We start from the raw sequence: 17,036 nt of genomic DNA, 5'->3' as shown, positions 1-17,036 counted from the left end.
ATTTTTTATATTATTTAATTTTCCCTACAAATGTATTTAATAAATAGACTAATAATGAACAATTCATCGTTGTATTAATCATTGGAAAATATAATACAACGAGAAAAAAAAAACTACAAATAAAAAACGCAAATAAACAAAGATTTAAAAAAAAAAAATCTAAGACGGAGGGGCCGGAGGGGCGTCGGGATCGAGCCCCAGCGTACTCTGCAGGTGTTGGATGCATTTCCAGAGGGCCGCCTTTTCTTCAGGGGTCCCGCCGCCGGTGAAGTACAGCGTGTACATCTGGGTCAGATTGGCGACATTGCTCGAATAAGTGGCTTTTTCTAAGTCGATGACGGATTCCGACGCGACTTCCGACGTTGCGCCCTTCCCCTTCCGCCTCCCCTTCGCCTTCTTCACTCCCTCCGGGCGCTCGTGCGGACCATCCCCACTCAAGTCGATGTGGGCCGCGCTCCCCTCGCTCTCCGAAACGCTAAGTCGCGAGCGCACCGATTTCCCGTGCAGCGCGTCGTGCATTCCCGTCCGGAATTTGGGGAGATCCTTCAGCTTATCGTAGATGTTCCAATACTTGAAGCCCTTCGTCGACAAGTACTGGCTACTATACATCCGGATGGCCTCATCTCGGACCATGTGCTCGTTCTGGCCACTCGTCATGTGAGTCATCAAGTTAGAATAAATACCGTTGAAGTGCCCGCAGTCCCTCATGAGGCGCTCCCAATGCCGACGGATCGCCTCGCTGCCATGGTCCTTCATTGAGGCAGTCTTGTGGCTCCTGTACTTCGCGGCAATCCGCTCCCAGAATATGATCTCAGTCTGGTAGTTGCTGCGCTCCGCGTCCTGTGACGTGTCCGCCCAGCAGTCGGCTATCAGCTCGGACTCTTGCAGAGTGTAAGTAGTCCTTACCCGCTTCGGCCTCTCATCGGAACCCGTATCAGTCGCAGCCGACGACGCCGGCGCCTTCCCCCTCCCGCTCCTAGAAGGCGGCTCGGTGGGCGTTTCTTCCACCTCGAAGTCCTCCGCGCTCAGTGTCGCGGCCTGAGATTCTTGGTCGCCTGGGGTTGATCCGGGGGTGTCGAACTGGGGCCGATACACATCGTCGGCTGGAAAGGGCATTCTGCCGGCAGAGTTGAAGTACGGAGAAAGTCTCCGCGCCGGAGGAGTCTGCAAAGGAGACGGACCCCCGTATGGAAGTTGGCCGGGAGGAGAACCCATCGCCAACAACGACTGCATCCACTGCTCGTTTGCTTCATCCGTGTTGGGAATTTGTGAACTCGACTCTTTCCCCTTACCCTTATCCTTACCCGATCGGGAACTTTTCTTCCAAAAGCTCATAATTTTGATGAAAATTGAAGATTGGGAGAAGAGATTGAAAATGGAGAGAATGAAGATTGTGGGTGATGAATGGAGGAAGTGGAGGAAATATTTATAGGGGTGGAATGTAAAATAGCCGTTGGGTTCAAAAAAAAAAAAAAAAAATTTTAATTATCGCCGATTATCGCCGAGCGTCGCCACAGTGGCCGGCGATCGCTCGGCGATAATCCGGCGTTAGAACGCCACTCGGCGAAGCAACGGCAACATTATCGCCGAATTATCGCCGACTTCGCCACAATGGCCGGCGATAATTCGGCGATAACCGGCGATTTATCGCCGAGAATTCGCCACCTCCATTGGGAATGCTCTAAAGTAATAGGAGGCCCAAGTGCTGCGGCTTGGCATCAGGAATCAAAATCAGATTTTGGGTGAGATAAACATGCCATATTCTTCGCTGCATATCACAAAACCAATGTCTCATCTCTCTAACATGCTCTGATATAGACAACAGCTAAAGATCAACAAAAAACCTCAATTTTCTAGTATTAACTATACATAAAGTGCATATGATCCTGTTCCAATATTATTAAACACTTGATCTTCAATCTCTATATCCTTCTTTATTTATACTCCTACCTACTGCTCTAACTACTATTTTCAGTTAATATAATTTTGTACATAAAAATCTATCCTAAATTGTTTTAGCTCCATAATAATATATAAAAATATTTTTTTCTCGTATCTTGACAGGACCGATCTTTCTTTCCTCTACAAGTTAGTATTAGTTATTTTTATATGTAGATTAATTTCAGTGCCAACTTTAATCAAAATAATTAAGATGCGGAAATTGAAAGAAAACGTTTAGTGCATTAAATAGTAGATAGACACAGGTCCAACCGTCCAACAATCCAAGTAATTAAAATTAGCCATGTTACTGCATTCAAAATTTAAAATATACACTTTCTGCACCCTAAACTAGTCCTGAAAAATCTTGCCTAACTTCAAAATTATTTATCCTCCATGTTTTCCGCAATTGCTTTTGTGATGATAAACCTTCTTATTTGTATTTTTGTACGTACCATTGTTTCTTTTCCTAATCAAACTAGTTAATGAACCACTGTGGTTTAATTAGAGAAAACGATAATTAAATCATAAAGAGTCACATTTACCTATTTATGCTACGGTTCCATCGAAATAGTGTAATTGTTGAAGTTCGTTTAGAATCTTATATGATGATCCTTTTAATTAGTCATGAGATCGCTAATTCCACTGATTACACAATTATACGAACACTCAATCACCATATAATGGATATTACGCTCAACGGCTCAAGTGATTTAAAAATTTGTGGTTACGAAACCAATAACAAATCTACGGATTTCTTGGGTCAAGTTCGATCTATAAGCAAACCATTAGTAAGATTTGTTGGAAACTTCAATTAAATAAAAGGTGGGCTTTACTTAGTTAGTTAATAAAACTAGCTAGTTTAAAATAAAAGAGTAGGAGTAATATTTAATTGTACTAATCAAATTTATATATAAAGTATTTTTATCATTATTTTATTCTAAAATTCTAACCTGATAGGTTCTTATCCTATCTAATTTATAACCTGATAGGTTTTACCAAAACCAAAACTAACTACAAAAACGTAACGAAGAACATCGATTACCTAAAGTGACGTAGGTTTTCATTTTGTGATCAGTTCAACAATCCTAGCAGCAACTCCAAGACTCTCTATAGTGTTCAAAGACATTAATTTAGGGCTTTGAATTCATTGCACTTTCTTCAATATTTTTAGTACCGGAATTTTAGTTATCACTTCACTAAATAATATTCTATCCGTCTCACTTTAGCAGTCTCATTCACTTTTATGCCATCTTTTCTAAAAATGATAAAAAAATAATTAAAGAGGAGAAATGGTAAATTAATAGAGAGAATAATATAGAGAAGAGTCTTATCTACATTATTGTCTCTCTTACTTTACCATTTCTCCACTTTAACTATTTTTTATCATTTTTACAAAAAGAGGACGGAAAAGTCAGGACTACTAAAGCGGGACGAAGGGTGTACTATATGTCAAATTTTTACTCTCTTTACCATTTGGGAGACACCATTTTTATTTCATTCATTAAGGGCATCCACAATGGGGTGGACTATAGCCCGCCCTAAGCCCCGCCACCCTATGCACCGCTACATCAGCATTTTATCCTCCGTCCTTTCCACCTGCAATGGGGTGGACTATAGTCTGCCCTAAGCCCTGCCCTAAGTATTTTATTTATTTGTTGAATATTTAAACACTACAAAAATTGGAGAAAACAATTTCATTCCATTGAAAGTTCAAATTTTACATACGAAATAAAAAAACTACAAATCCTCAATGGCCGAAATGCTTCCAAATTTCTTCAATCATGTCGCCCATGAGCGCCGCATGGTCTTGTTGGCTGCGCATTGAGGTCTGTCTCTCTAGAACCTTAACGAAGCCCATCGATAATCCTCAAGCGACAGGCGGGGTCGTCGTGCTGGAGCTAGATCCGGCTTCATCATCGATCCAATAGGTGACATGTCCAACTTCTTGTTCGACTATCATGTTATGCATGATGATGCACACATACATGACGTCAGCGATGACTTCCTTGAACCAGAAACGCACCAAACCTTTCACGATTGCCCACCGCGATTGGAGCACTCCAAAAGCCCGCTCCACATCCTTCCGCGCAGACTCCTGCTTTGCCGCAAACAAGACTTTGTTGTCTCCAATTGGGCAGCTGATCGTCTTCACAAAAACAGGTCACCTTGGGTATATGCCATCGGCCAAGTAGTACACCATATGATATCTGCGGCCGTTGGCAGTGAACTCGATAGCCGGGCCGCGACCCCTGCATTGATCGGCGAAGAGGGTGGACGAGTTGAGGACATTGATGTCGTTGTTCGACCCGGCTACACCGAAGTATGCATGCCAGATCCAGAAGCGGTGGTCAGCGACGGCTTCGAGGATCATCGTCGGATGGCTGCCCTTGTAGCCACTAGTAAATTGGCCTCTCCACGCCGTTGGGCAATTCTCCCACTGCCAGTGCATACAGTCGATGCTCCCTAGCATTCCAAGAAAGCCGTGCACCGTCTCGTGCATCCTCATCAGGCTCTGACAATCATCAGCAGTCGAGGTCGCAAATATATGTCGCCAAAAGCCTCCACAACTCCCCTACAAAAATTCTTCAGATATTCGGGGCCAGTTGTCTCCCCGACGTGAAGGTACTCGTCGAACATATCCGTTGTGGTGTCATAGGCCAACTGCCAGATCGCAACCGTGCACTTCTACAACGGCGTAAGTTCGGGTCTGTCGATGCCGTCTTCTCGATACTGGAAGTATTCATCACGTCCCTCCAACGTCCGGACAATGCGGAGAAAAAGTTCCCGCCGCATTCTAAAACGGTGGTGAAAAACCGTCGGGCCCCACCGTGGTTGCTCGGCAAAATAGTCTGCGACCAGACGTTGGTGAGCTACGTCGTGCTCGCGGGGGACATACGTCCGATGATGCGACGGGAGATAACATGCGTTTTCGTTGAATGTAAATGGTTGGAGTAAAATCACTATTTCATGTACTATATATCCTAAAATGAGTTTGAGTTTAAAGTAAATGATTAGAGATGCTCTTAAGAGTAATCAAGTATTCCAGTACTCTAAATTAACTGACTGTGTTTTGATGTTAGAAAAAAAGTGAAGAAATATAGCAGAGAAGTATTATTGGAATGAGTTTGTCTGAGACATTCATGACTAATTCTCCCAAAATTACACTAGTTCCATGACTAATTCACCCATCTTCATTTGTCTCAAATCAACCTATGCAGCAGAATTGTTGGCATGGAAATTCAGCAGGCATGATCATATCACCAGCTGCTGCTGTGTGCAACTGAGATTGTTGTCCCAACAATCCGTTTCACCAATCTGGAAACGATCATTTTCAAGAATCACTGGCTAGAAACTAAGTAAGTGGATTACAATGTTGCACCACAGTATATGAAGCAATTTGGGAGTCCTCAGACACCGATAAACAGCTCACCAATCAAACAAGATGAGAACAAGGTGGACTCGAGATCTTCATGACCGGTTTGTTGAGTGTGTGTATCGCCCCGACAGTAAGTGATCGTGTTATCTGATGCTTTACGTTATGTTATTCAACTCGATACTTGTCTCGTGGATTTAACCAACATTCATGTTTTAGAAGCAACATTGAAACAAGTAGTACTAAAGATGATGGATGTCAAGACCCCTTTGCAGGCATGTAGATGGACCTATCAATTCTTGAATTTTTGTTGTTGTTTGGATCTTGTTATATTTTTCCATCTTTTATGATTCCTGTTTTATTTATTTGTAGAAATATAAAAGCGCTAAATACTCACCAGAACCTGTGGAATCTTCATCTTCAGCGTGATTTACATTCATTATTCTGCAACAGTTGGAAAAGCCGAGAAGAAGACAAATACTACAAATAATGCAGCACAAATAGAATCATTCTTTTGCAGTGGTATGCAACTCAATGAGGTTCTGCAGATGCAACTCAACGTTCACAGGCGTCTCCACGATAACCTTAAGGTAGCAAAAACAGTTCCCGAAGTGTGATGAAATTGAACAAAAGGAGACTCAATAGTTCCAATGCTTTTTTGATGCAGATACAGAGGAACTTGTAGCTGAGGACTGGACATCAGAACAAAACAGCTGAAGATGTTGTTTGATCAACAACAAAAGACAATGCGAAATCTCACAGAAACAAAAGACATGGACAACAACAAATGTCTGAATTCAATAGCTTGTCCAACATTGTTGATTTAGATCTTGAGATCCTTGCCTTGGACTCTGATGATGATATGATTTTTCCATCCAAGACAAGCCAATTGGGAACAAGGCGAAACTTCTTGATTTTCATCCATGGATTAAGAAGCAAATAAGTAGTAATTGAAAAAGTTACTACACTAGTTTCACTAAATCAAGCTACTGAGTTTGAGCGAGTCATAGAGTACATGTTTACTGTTTACATCTCTCATCATTTTTGTCCATAAAGAATATACACAGTTGTTGCACTATTTGGTAGACGGTTTTTAAATTTGAACATCAGGGCATCCACAGTGGGACGCCCTAAGCGACGCCCTATGAAAAAACTACAAATTCTCAACAGCGGTTGCGGTTCCAAAATTCTTCAATCATATCAGTCATGAGCTGAGTATGGTCTTGTTGGCTGCGCATTGAGGTCTGTCGCTGTAGAAAATCACCGAAGCCCATTGGTAATCCTCGAGCGACAGGCGGGGTCGCCGTGCTGGAGCTAGGTCTGGCTTCATCATCCACCCAATCGGTGTCATGTCCAACTTCTTGTTCGACTATCATGTTATGCATGATGATGCACGCATACATGACGTCGGTGATGACTTCCTTGTACCAGAAACGCGTCGGACCTTTCACGATTGCCCACCGTGATTGGGGCACCCCAAAAGCCCGCTCCATATCCTTCCGTGCAGACTCCTGCTTTGCCGCAAACAAGACTCTCCTCTCACCAATTGGGCAGCTGATCGTCTTCAAAAAAACAGGTCACCTTGGGTATATGCCATCGGCCAAGTAGTACACCATATGATGTCTGCGGCCGTTGGCAGTGAACTCGATAGCCGGTCCACGACCCCTGCACTGATCCGCGAAGAGGGTGGATGAGTTGAGGACGTTGATGTCGTTGTTCGACCCGGCTACACCGAAGTAGGCATGCCCGATCCAGAGGCGGTGGTCAGCGACGGCTTCCAGGATCATCGTAGGGTGGCTGCCCTTGTAGCCGCTGGTAAATTGTCCTCTCCACGCCGTCGGGCAGTTCTTCCACTGCCAGTGCATACAGTCGATGCTCCCTAGCATCCTAGGGAAGCCGTGCACCGTCTCGTGCATCCTCATCAGCCTATGGCAATCATCAGCAGTCGGGCGTCGCAAATATGTGTCGCCAAAAGCCTCCACAACTATCTTACAAAATTTCTTGAGACATTCGCAGCCAGTTGTATCCCCGACGTGAAGGTACTAGTCGAACATATCCGTTGTGGTGTCTTAGGCCAACTGCCGGATCGCAACCGTGCACTTCTGCAACGGCATAAGTCCGGGTCTGCCGATCCCGTCTTCCCGATACTGGAAGTACTCATCACGGCCCTCCAACGTGTGCACAATGCAGAGAAAAAGATCTCGGCTCATTCTAAAACGGCGGTGGAAAACATTCGGGCCCCACCGTGGTTGGTCGGCAAAATAATCTGCGAACAGACGTTCGTGTGCTACGTCGTGCTCGCGCGGGACATGCGTCCGACGTCGTATCGGGCGAGGGACCCGCGCCTCCGCCGCCGCCTGCTCCCGCTGCATTTGTGCCAAGCATTTCGCCTTGGCTTCATTAACGGCATCGAACAAGGCTCGAGTCAAGGCCCGTCTGCAGCCATCTGATGTACTCAAATCGTAGTCGTCGGGATTCATTTTTGAGTCGATGAGAGAGAATAATTGAAGAGTAATTGAAGAGATGTGAAATTGGAGTGTTTGAAATGGTAGTGAATAGTAGTGTTTAAATAAAAAAAAATTTTTGAAAAAATTCAAAAACAAAAAGGAAACGCGTGCCCATCGTCCGCGTCGTCCACGGTGGCGGACGATGCGACGGACGATGGGTATCCTCCGCGCATCTTCCGCGGACGATCTATAGGGCGCGGACGATGGCTAATCCATCGTCCGCGATGCTGCAGTGACGATGCATCGTCCGTCGCATCATCCGCCCCACTACGGATGCCCTAACTGTGTTTGCAATAGTGATGAAAAGCTATACTAGTCAATTTAATTTTGCAACATGTTTATATCTTTACATCTAATGTTTTGTTTTGGTTTCGCAAGTTCATATGATATAGTAGGATTTTAATGTCCGACGAATCAGATTAAAAAAAACTATTTAGCCCGTTCTTTAAACTTCTTTTCTTTTAAATTCAACACTTTTTTGTTTAATGACTGTGGATAGTATTAAGAATCAAGTAAGTAATATAGGATTAATTCTCATGGGTGCAGTTGAATATTTAATGTACTTATTGACTTTAGTAATTCTCTTGGATAGTGCTACTATTAAGGGCAAAACTTCTTTATATTTCTCTCTTTCTTTTTTCTTTTAATTAAAATGTGAATTAGGGTTTTGTTAAACCCTCCGACACCCCTCTTCTTCAACCGAAGCTGCAGTGGCACCATATGTTGTCGAAGGTGCAACGCTCAAATAGCCATGTCCAAACGCCTCCAGAAAACCCCATCAAGGTGACAAACTCAGCTCCGAACTCCGTTACGCTGAAAAGGAACAGTCTTTTTCTCTCCCTTAATTCTCTGCTTTGTTCCAAGTAATTGGAAATTCAATCATTCATGAACAGATTACAGATTATTATAGCACCCCAATTGCTCAAATGGGTTTCTTTACTACGTGCAAATAGCAATTTTACACCATCACAATCCAATTTTTATGGTTATGGGTCGCATCGTCTTGCACATAAAGTTAGGTTGTACGGAACAGAGAGCTCCATTGATTCGAAAAAAGGCGTGGGCTTTGGTGGGAGTGGGAAAAAAGGGCGTATTGTGAGAGCACAAGCACAGTCTGCTTTGGTAGAATACTTCCATTTAACTAGGAGTTTTAGGATCATGGATGCTGAGAATATGAGCAAGAATGCCCCTGAGTTTTTCAATAGGTTGATGAAGAGAGTGGTTATAGATGATGATAGCAAGATTAAGCATTCTGTGACGCGATTTTTGAGGTACCATCCGGTTAATGAGTTTGAGCCTTTCTTTGAGAGCATAGGGTTGAAGCATTCCGAATACGTGGGGTATCTTCCTAGGAATTTGATGTTTTTGTCTGATGATGAGTTGTTATTGGAGAACTATTATGTTCTGTGTAACTATGGAATTGAGAGGAATAGGATTGGGAAGATTTTCAAGGAAGCCAATGAGGTGTTCCAGTATGACTACGGCTCTCTGCAGACAAAGCTTCGATCTATTGAGAATTTGGGATTGAGACAATCTCTTGTTGCCAAGATTGTCGCCGCAAGTCCTCATCTTTTGAGGGGAAATGTTGATGAATTTGTTGAGTTTCTGGAAATGTTAAATAAGGTGGAGATTGACCACGAGTGGCTTTTGGAGAATATACGCGAGGAGGATTCTTACAATTGGAAATCCATGTTTCAGCTCATGTGCTTGTTGTGCAAGTTGGGCTGGAGTGAGAAGCAAGTCGGGGAACTATTTAAGCAGCATCCTGATCTTCTGCTTGAGTGCTCTGGACGCATTACCTTTGACCTCATTGGGTTATTGTTGAAATTTGGAGCATCAAAGAGTGATTTACGCACTCTTTTTCTTCGGTTTCCTCAAATTCCAGTTTTGAAGTTTACTAAGAATTTACATAATTCCTACATCTTCCTCTCTGGAATTGACATGGCTGCCCTAGATATTGGTAAAATAGTTCGCTCGTATCCTTCACTTTTGGGTTCCATTGAACTAAAAAAAGTGAAGAGCATATTGAGCCTACTGTGCTGTGGCAAGAACAGGCTCTGTCAAATGGTCAATGATGATCCGTTCACATTGAAGGCCTGGGTCCTGGGTAAGAGAGTTGAACCACTGGAGACTGAAAAGAGGGCTGTTAAAATAATGGCATTGAAAACTGAGTTTTTGATAAGCCTAGGCTTCGAAGAGAAATCAAAGGATATGGAAAAGGCTGTTAAAACGCTTCGGGGCAGAGGAGTGGAACTTCAAGAGAGGTTCGATTGTTTAGTGAATAATGGCCTGAACCGCGAGCAGGCAATAAAGATGGTCAGAATATCTCCTCAAATTCTCAACCAGACTCGTGATGTTATTGAAATGAAGATTCAGCTTTTTTTTGATGAGTTGGGCTATCAAGCATCTGATTTACTCACTCATCCAAAAATTCTCTCTTACACAATTGAGAGGGTGAAGTTTAGGCTTTTAATGTACAGATGGCTTAAAGATCAAGGAGCAGTGCGTCCCGGTTTGTCCTTGAGCACGCTCTTGGCTACATCAGATGAAGAATTTATCAAAACTTATGTAGCTCTTCATGCTAGAGGGCTTGAATATTGGAAAAGTCTGAATAAAAGGCATATCAAGAAATAATTTAGTCTCAACTAGCTCTTCTGACGTTGATGTCCGTATTTCTATTATTGTTGGTAAAAGTGATCTTGCTCGCATTGCCTTTGTTATTCAAGCTGTTAATGCTATTTTATTGCGGCGTTTTATCTAGATTTCTAGTCTCCTTTACCACTGTTGGGAGGAATCGCTTTCACAACAGATAGAACAGCACCAGCTTCTGTTAGTGTAAACGAAATATGCTTCTTCAATATACTTACATGGGCGCCTCACGGTCTTCTGTTAATGTTGTGTGATACAGGCATTCACTTATTTTACGAAAGAGACTGTGTTGTTATGCCTGTAAAGCCTATGAAACGAGGACATATAGAGGAAAGGTGTTTGTATCTTCTTGAATTCATGGCTTCACTGTGTATTTTCACCATATGTGGTTCTTATTCTTGTAGTGGTTCTCAGATGTAAACTAGTTAGGCAAATGATGATGATCTATTGAAATGAAGATTGCTAAAACTTGAAGATCCATCCACATTTCTAATTATGCTGACATCTGTTAAGTTTTCTGGTCTCATCTCTGTTTCTGGTTAGTGCATTGAATCAAAATAACATCTTTTGCTTCACACTTCTTCTCTTGAGGCATATACAAGATGTGGAGTCAGGTGTGATAATAGAACTAGTTCATTTTTATTTTTTTTTACTTTTGAGTCGTTGTTTTTCGATATCTTAATGGCACGGATAAATGTTTAGGATGGATTGTGTTGCAGTTTGGACTTTGGATTGAGTGTGATTGAAGTCTAAAAATGACATTCCTGAAACAATAGTGAGGTAGTGCAGGAATTGGACTATTAAATTTGGAATATTCACACTATCACATAGTATGTGGTAATCATGAGATTTAACAATAGGACTATTATTGATTAGAGTGAAGTCCTTATACTTTTAGCGATACATATTTGTTGTCCCTATGTATTAAATGTACATTTGCTGTCTTTATATTTTGTACTTTGCTTATTTAAGGTGTTTTTGCACTTTTTCAACACTTTCGTATACATCCTCTCTAATTATAGGGAGGACAGCAAATGTGCATCTCTTGACTCTTGAGCATATTCACTCTATTGGTTATGGAAAAATATGGTAGTTGCACTATCGGTTTAAGATATTAAGTATTTTTAATAATGATCACGTTTATTGTAATTGAATTCTAACGAACCAAATAGTGTATAGTATTGTTTTGATTAAGCGTGGTAGTAAAGTACTGCTTCACGACCATCAAATCACTTACCAATTCTCTAAATAATACTTCCTCCGTTCCATAGTAATGGAGGCGTTTCTTTTCGGCACGGAGATTAAGAAAAAATGTGCTAGGTGAGTTAAGTAAATGGAGAATAAAGTGGAAAATGAAAAAGGTAGAGAGATGAAGAGAAAAAAAAGTAAGAGATAGTAAAGTAGGTGTGAAAAAATGTGTTGACTTTTACTAAAAAGAGAAATGACTCTATTACTATAGAACGTATCAAAATGGCAAAATGACTCTATTACTATGGAACGGATGAAGTACATTGCCCTCCTTTTATAAGCATTCCTCACTTTTTAGAGATAAAACTTAGAAAATAATGTAGCAAACTAAACAAAAATAGAATCGGCCTAATTGTTGAAGGGGCCATGGCCATGAACACTCCATACAAGCTTCTATATAGTACTCCGTAATACGATGAATCTTGAATTGATTTATTGAAACATAATACTTCCTCCATCTCTTAAGGAGTAATTACACAGTTGTTCTCATTGGACTTCTAATAAACTAAGGTGGCGTTCGGTTGTCATGACTAATATCATGAGACTATCCATCTAGGATTATTTTAGTTGGAGGAAGAGGTTGTGACTAATTATCATGAGACTATCCATCTAGGATTAAGTTGTAGGGTTCAATCTTATGAACCAAACATGATACATATTTAATCATGAGATTTAATCTTGGCAATCGAACACCCCTATTAATTTACCAAACATCTACAGTAAAATACAATGCATCCCTAAAATGATCTTGACTCATTTTCACTTATCTATATTACTAGGAGTAATATTTATTACTCCATCTGGTGGTCTCCAGTCTCATTTTTAATTTTTTCATTGATGTTGGTTTGAAGAAATTCTTTAATTTATTAAAATGGTAAAAAAAAAAGTTGGTAGAATGCGAGTACTATTTTTATATTTTTATGGGTTAATTTTATAAAAATGTGAATAAAATGAGTTATTTGTTAAATTTTGTAAAAATGAAATGCAACTTCTAATGAGATGGAATCATATGAAAATAACAAAATAAGATTTTTAATGGAGCATGAGGAAAACAATTTTATGCCTTAATTGTGTACATTTGTAATATAACAGTGTTAAAATAAAATAAATATACTTTCACAGCAGTTGTTCCAAATATTACTCATATTCTCTTTCCCTGACTTGTCTCCCTCTGCTCTCTACTTGAGCTTAAATTCAACCTTCAATTGGGGGAAAGATACAATCTTTTTGAATCATTCGCGGAGTCTCTTTCTCATTCCCATTATATTTTCTTGATCTGGGAATTCGTTTTCCCGAGTTAGATCAATTTTTCTTCAATAATTTTACATCTACACTTCATCTATCTCCTTCCATTACTATCGAAACTGTTCATGCAAGTAGAAAAGTGTACATCTAACAAGTGGATTTTCATCTAAGGACACAAGTGGTATCTTTTATTTCTGAGGTCAGCTTAGTTTGTAATGCCCTTCGCTTGTTTGATTAGTTTCTTTTGGCTGTGTGGGGGTTTAATGTTTTTGGGTTGTTTGTTTTCTGATGTAGTGAATTTAAGGTATTGCTCTGTTGTTTGGTTAATCATTTTTTGCTTTTATCACAACAGTAGATTTATTTTACACTCATTCTGGAATACGATGCTAGGTTTTATCTGTGGTGAGTTCTAATCAATGAACATGAACCTCCTTAGATTGCTAAGGTTGTTTTTTTCACTTTCTTAGTGAGTGAACATTTGTCTAGGTCTGTGGATAGCAAGATCAGGTTTTTGATTGTCTTGATTTAATCAATATTTTGAATATAATGGTATGGAGCTTAATTTTGTAGCCATTAACTTTCTTTTGGTGTGATTTTTTGTGTTTTCCAAACTCCAATGAGGAGATAAGGAGATATGAATTTTTATTTTCAGTTCTATTTGTTCATTTATGGAGATTTACTGTTGTTTTATGAAATTGTTCAGTTTCCAGTATGGGTAGAGGGAGAGGAAAAGGGAGGAAGCAGTCTGCAGTTGCTGATCACGATGATACTGCAAGTGGCGAAAATGAGAAGTTGCCGATGAGGAGAAGAGGAAGGCCACAAAAGCCTTTGAAAGGTAAAGTTTTGGAAGAGGATAAAATCGTGATGATAGAGAAGGAGGATGATGGCGTGGAGGAAACAACGAAAGCCACATTGAATAAAAGTAAGAGAACCCAAGCTGCAGCAGAGAATGGCAGGAAGAGGAAGAGAGCATCTCACCTAGAAGAAAATACAGAGACGGTAAAAGTGGAAAATGGTGTGGGAGCCAAAGATAGTGCTACAGACTTGATCAAGTCTGTTGGATACCGACCAAATGGGAGTAGAAGGAAAAATAAGCCTAGACGGGCTGCTGAAGTCGGCGTTGAGTGCCAATGAAGATCCCGTTTCACATTGAGAGATGATACTTTTCCAGCTGCTTAGTGGTTCTTCAGTATTTCTTTTGTCTCTCTTTTTGAATTTGTGGTTTTGGTGATATGGTTGAGAACAATTCTTGAATTCGTGATTTTTTTTGTTAGTTGAGAACAAATGTTTGATGAATGTTTCTCATGTTTTTGGTATTAGATAGCTTCATGATTCAAGTATTTGGTTTGAGCTGCCAAAACATTTTTATCTGTCCATCTATCCCTTATGTCATTATTTTGTTTTATACATGGATATACTGAGAACCATAAAAAGTTTTGCTAGTATTTAACTATAAAGTGTGCAGAAGTTGAATATTAGGGTGATTAGAGGAAGCAGGAGAAGTGGTTGGCTGAATTCACCAGGGTCGACTGTACATAAAGGTCCGGTAAAATTTGGCCTTTTCACCCTCCATATAGCATTTTTGTGCTTATTAGTAGTAGTTCTATTACTCAACAATATGAATGTCACTGTAGAATGAAGGAAGCTCTATTCTGATTGTATGTATACGTGATTTCTTGCAACCGTTTCTTAACCTACCTGGTAAGTTTATGAGCTAGTGTTCCTCTCTGAGTAAGCTGTGTTTCGAATTTGCATCAATTTTTGGTTTGACAAGATATACTACTTATTTGCTTTAATTGATTTAATATCTTGACTTCTGAAGATACTCATATTAGAGATGGTTTCTTTGGAACATTTTTGTGCTGGTGTATGGTTGAGGGTTATAAGAGAAGACACAAGATATTTCCGGGTCTAACTATTCATCTCCTTCTCCTGTTGCATGCTTGACATTGAAATTGAACATTTTGTTCAGTTTTAAACCTGAAAAATTTGAAGGAGATGTGGTGAAATCTGATTAGATTATTGATTGAACGTGTTTATGATCAAGTTTGATGCTCGTCTGCTTCTGCTTGGAGTTGTACTCATTCCGTTTGATATTGCAAGTCATACTTCATCTGTGAACTACTAGAAAGTTGGAAGGTAGCTATATATCAGATGCTGCTGATGTGAGTATATAATATATTCATTCAATTTCTGTGAATTCTCTGCTGCCTTGTTTTCTTGATATGGAGTTTAGGACATGATTCTGCGGCTATATTTGGATGCCATACAATAATATATCCTCCTATTTTACTACTACTATATCGTTCCACAGAGTAATGTTCACTACTTATAAAAAGAGGGAAATAAGAGAAAAAAGGAAAAAAGAAATGCATAAATTTGGACCTAGTATAATGAAAATCAACATGGACATTAAGAAAGAAGGAACATCATGCATACCAAAATAGGAAAGAAAAAAAGTTATTCTGACATAGTATTAAGCTGTATAAATCTACTTTTATCTTTACCAAATTTGTATGGTCTCTCATCAGTATTTTTGTCTGTCTTTTATCGTTGTAGCCATTGCCTTGTGATCCTCGCCAATTAGTACAAAAAATCATTTAAAAGGATTATTGGAGCATGTGTTGTAGTATTAGTTTTTCCATGAGAGATGTGTTGTCTAGTAGGAGTATTAGTTTTTCAGGCTTAGTAAAATAAACTACCCTTATGTAATATACTTTTGATGAATAAAAAAGGTTGAATTGATAGCACTCAATTAGCATACAATCCGAGTACAATGACCAAAACTATAGTGTTCGAGCATTATTAGTAGATGTGTTTTGAATTTTTGTGGACACTACATTTTCCAACATCGATTACTGCATATCACCCTTTTTAGATGCAGGAGTGATTTTAGAAGAATTTTCAAGTTTTTTTCTTATAGTGAAATGTATTAGTACGAGAACTTGTAAATGTGATTTACCTATAATTTAACCAAGATTAGTAAAATTTTGTCCGTGCGGAGATGAGCTGCACCAATAGAAGTAGTCATATCCAGAGAAATTGGTTCACTAGAATCACTACTAGTAGATAAAAGTACAACTATTTTTGTGAAAGTCGGCAATTTTTAGTTGCTATGTTTAGACGATGAACTATCAAGTAAAGATTACAAATAAACACCTCGAATTAAGATAGAATAAATAAGATTGTCAAAACGATTAAAGAGATAGCATAACCTAAAGTCCAAAAACGATCAAAATGTAAAACTCGTTTTTATGAAGTTGTTTGTTGCATTTAAATTATGGTCTGAAAATAGAACAATATTTAGTTTTTTAAGGCCAAATTGTCTGGGATATATTTGAATTTTTGTTAAATTTTGGCAAGTCTTAGGCCATCCACATCCCCGTCTCATCCCTTAATTATTTATGGGCCCCACTGCACTTTTTATCCACATCTCTTAACTAAGAGACAACACCTGCAACCTTCCATCTCTTAACCATCTCATCTCTTAACTATTCATTCAATTTCATTTTTTATTTTTATTTCCAACAAATTCAATTAATATTTCATGGAAATATTACATTAATACTAATAATTCATAAAATCATTAAAAACCATGAAAATTACAACATCCGAAAATACGAAAAATACACAGTTGGGAGAAGAATAATGTTTTGAGATGAAGAATGTAGAGTGTTTTAGTGAGAATATAGAGTTTTTTTTATGGTGGATAATTTGTGGGAATGATTTGATATTTATAGAAGTGATTGAGGGCTTAAAAGAAATAGAAAAAATTTAAAATATTGGAAAAAACGACATGTATTTTTTGGGGATTTTTTTTTCCGATTTTTTTCAGATTTTTTTTTAAAAAAAGTTTTATTTTTTTCAGCGAATATAAACGACGCCCACTCGCGGGCCAGCGAGTGGGCGTCACAGCCGCACGAGAGCGTGGCGAGCCAGCTCGCCAACATGCTCTCAGCGGAGGGATACGAGACGAGACGGAGTGGCCGCATCGCTGGCTCGATGCTGTCTCATCTCACCGAGACGAGACCGAGCTGGGAATGAGTCAGCGCTGCAGATGCCCTTATAACTTT

At 39.6% G+C, this 17,036-nt stretch overlaps 2 protein-coding genes, 1 long non-coding RNA gene and 1 pseudogene across 3 annotated transcripts; 3 read left to right on the top strand and 1 right to left on the bottom strand.

The window, feature by feature from the left end:
* Positions 1-6,477: 6,477 nt before the first annotated feature.
* LOC125206295 (uncharacterized) lies at positions 6,478-7,686 on the bottom strand (annotated as a pseudogene).
* Positions 7,687-8,462: 776 nt separating this feature from the next.
* Positions 8,463-10,944, top strand: LOC125203717 (uncharacterized). The gene is made up of 2 exons (XR_007173426.2): positions 8,463-8,604; positions 10,730-10,944. It is a non-coding gene; the product is annotated as an uncharacterized LOC125203717 (long non-coding RNA).
* LOC125203716 (transcription termination factor MTEF18, mitochondrial-like) lies at positions 8,604-10,852 on the top strand. The gene has a single exon (XM_048102136.2). It carries the CDS (start codon positions 8,707-8,709, stop codon positions 10,453-10,455), a length of 1,749 nt encoding a protein of 582 aa, XP_047958093.1. The 5' UTR covers positions 8,604-8,706; the 3' UTR covers positions 10,456-10,852.
* Positions 10,945-12,860: 1,916 nt separating the features above from the next.
* Positions 12,861-14,303, top strand: LOC125204646 (uncharacterized). Its single transcript, XM_048103353.2, has 2 exons — positions 12,861-13,162; positions 13,667-14,303. Exon 2 carries the CDS (start codon positions 13,675-13,677, stop codon positions 14,095-14,097), a length of 423 nt encoding a protein of 140 aa, XP_047959310.1. The 5' UTR covers positions 12,861-13,162; positions 13,667-13,674; the 3' UTR covers positions 14,098-14,303.
* The last annotated feature ends 2,733 nt before the right edge of the window (positions 14,304-17,036 follow it).

Source organism: Salvia hispanica, chromosome 6, assembly GCF_029641045.1.
Source record: "Salvia hispanica isolate PSC_SH4W2 chromosome 6, Shi_PSC_v1, whole genome shotgun sequence".
Lineage (NCBI taxonomy): Eukaryota > Viridiplantae > Streptophyta > Magnoliopsida > Lamiales > Lamiaceae > Salvia > Salvia hispanica.
Note: the sequence above shows the minus strand (reverse complement) of the source record. Positions and strands in the feature narration are given on the sequence as shown.

What these genes read in the sequence shown, in the direction of transcription:
- LOC125204646 (XM_048103353.2), top strand. Translation starts at nt 13,675, where the DNA reads ATGGGTAGAGGGAGAGGAAAAGGGAGGAAGCAGTCTGCAGTTGCTGAT.
- LOC125203716 (XM_048102136.2), top strand. Translation starts at nt 8,707, where the DNA reads ATGAACAGATTACAGATTATTATAGCACCCCAATTGCTCAAATGGGTT.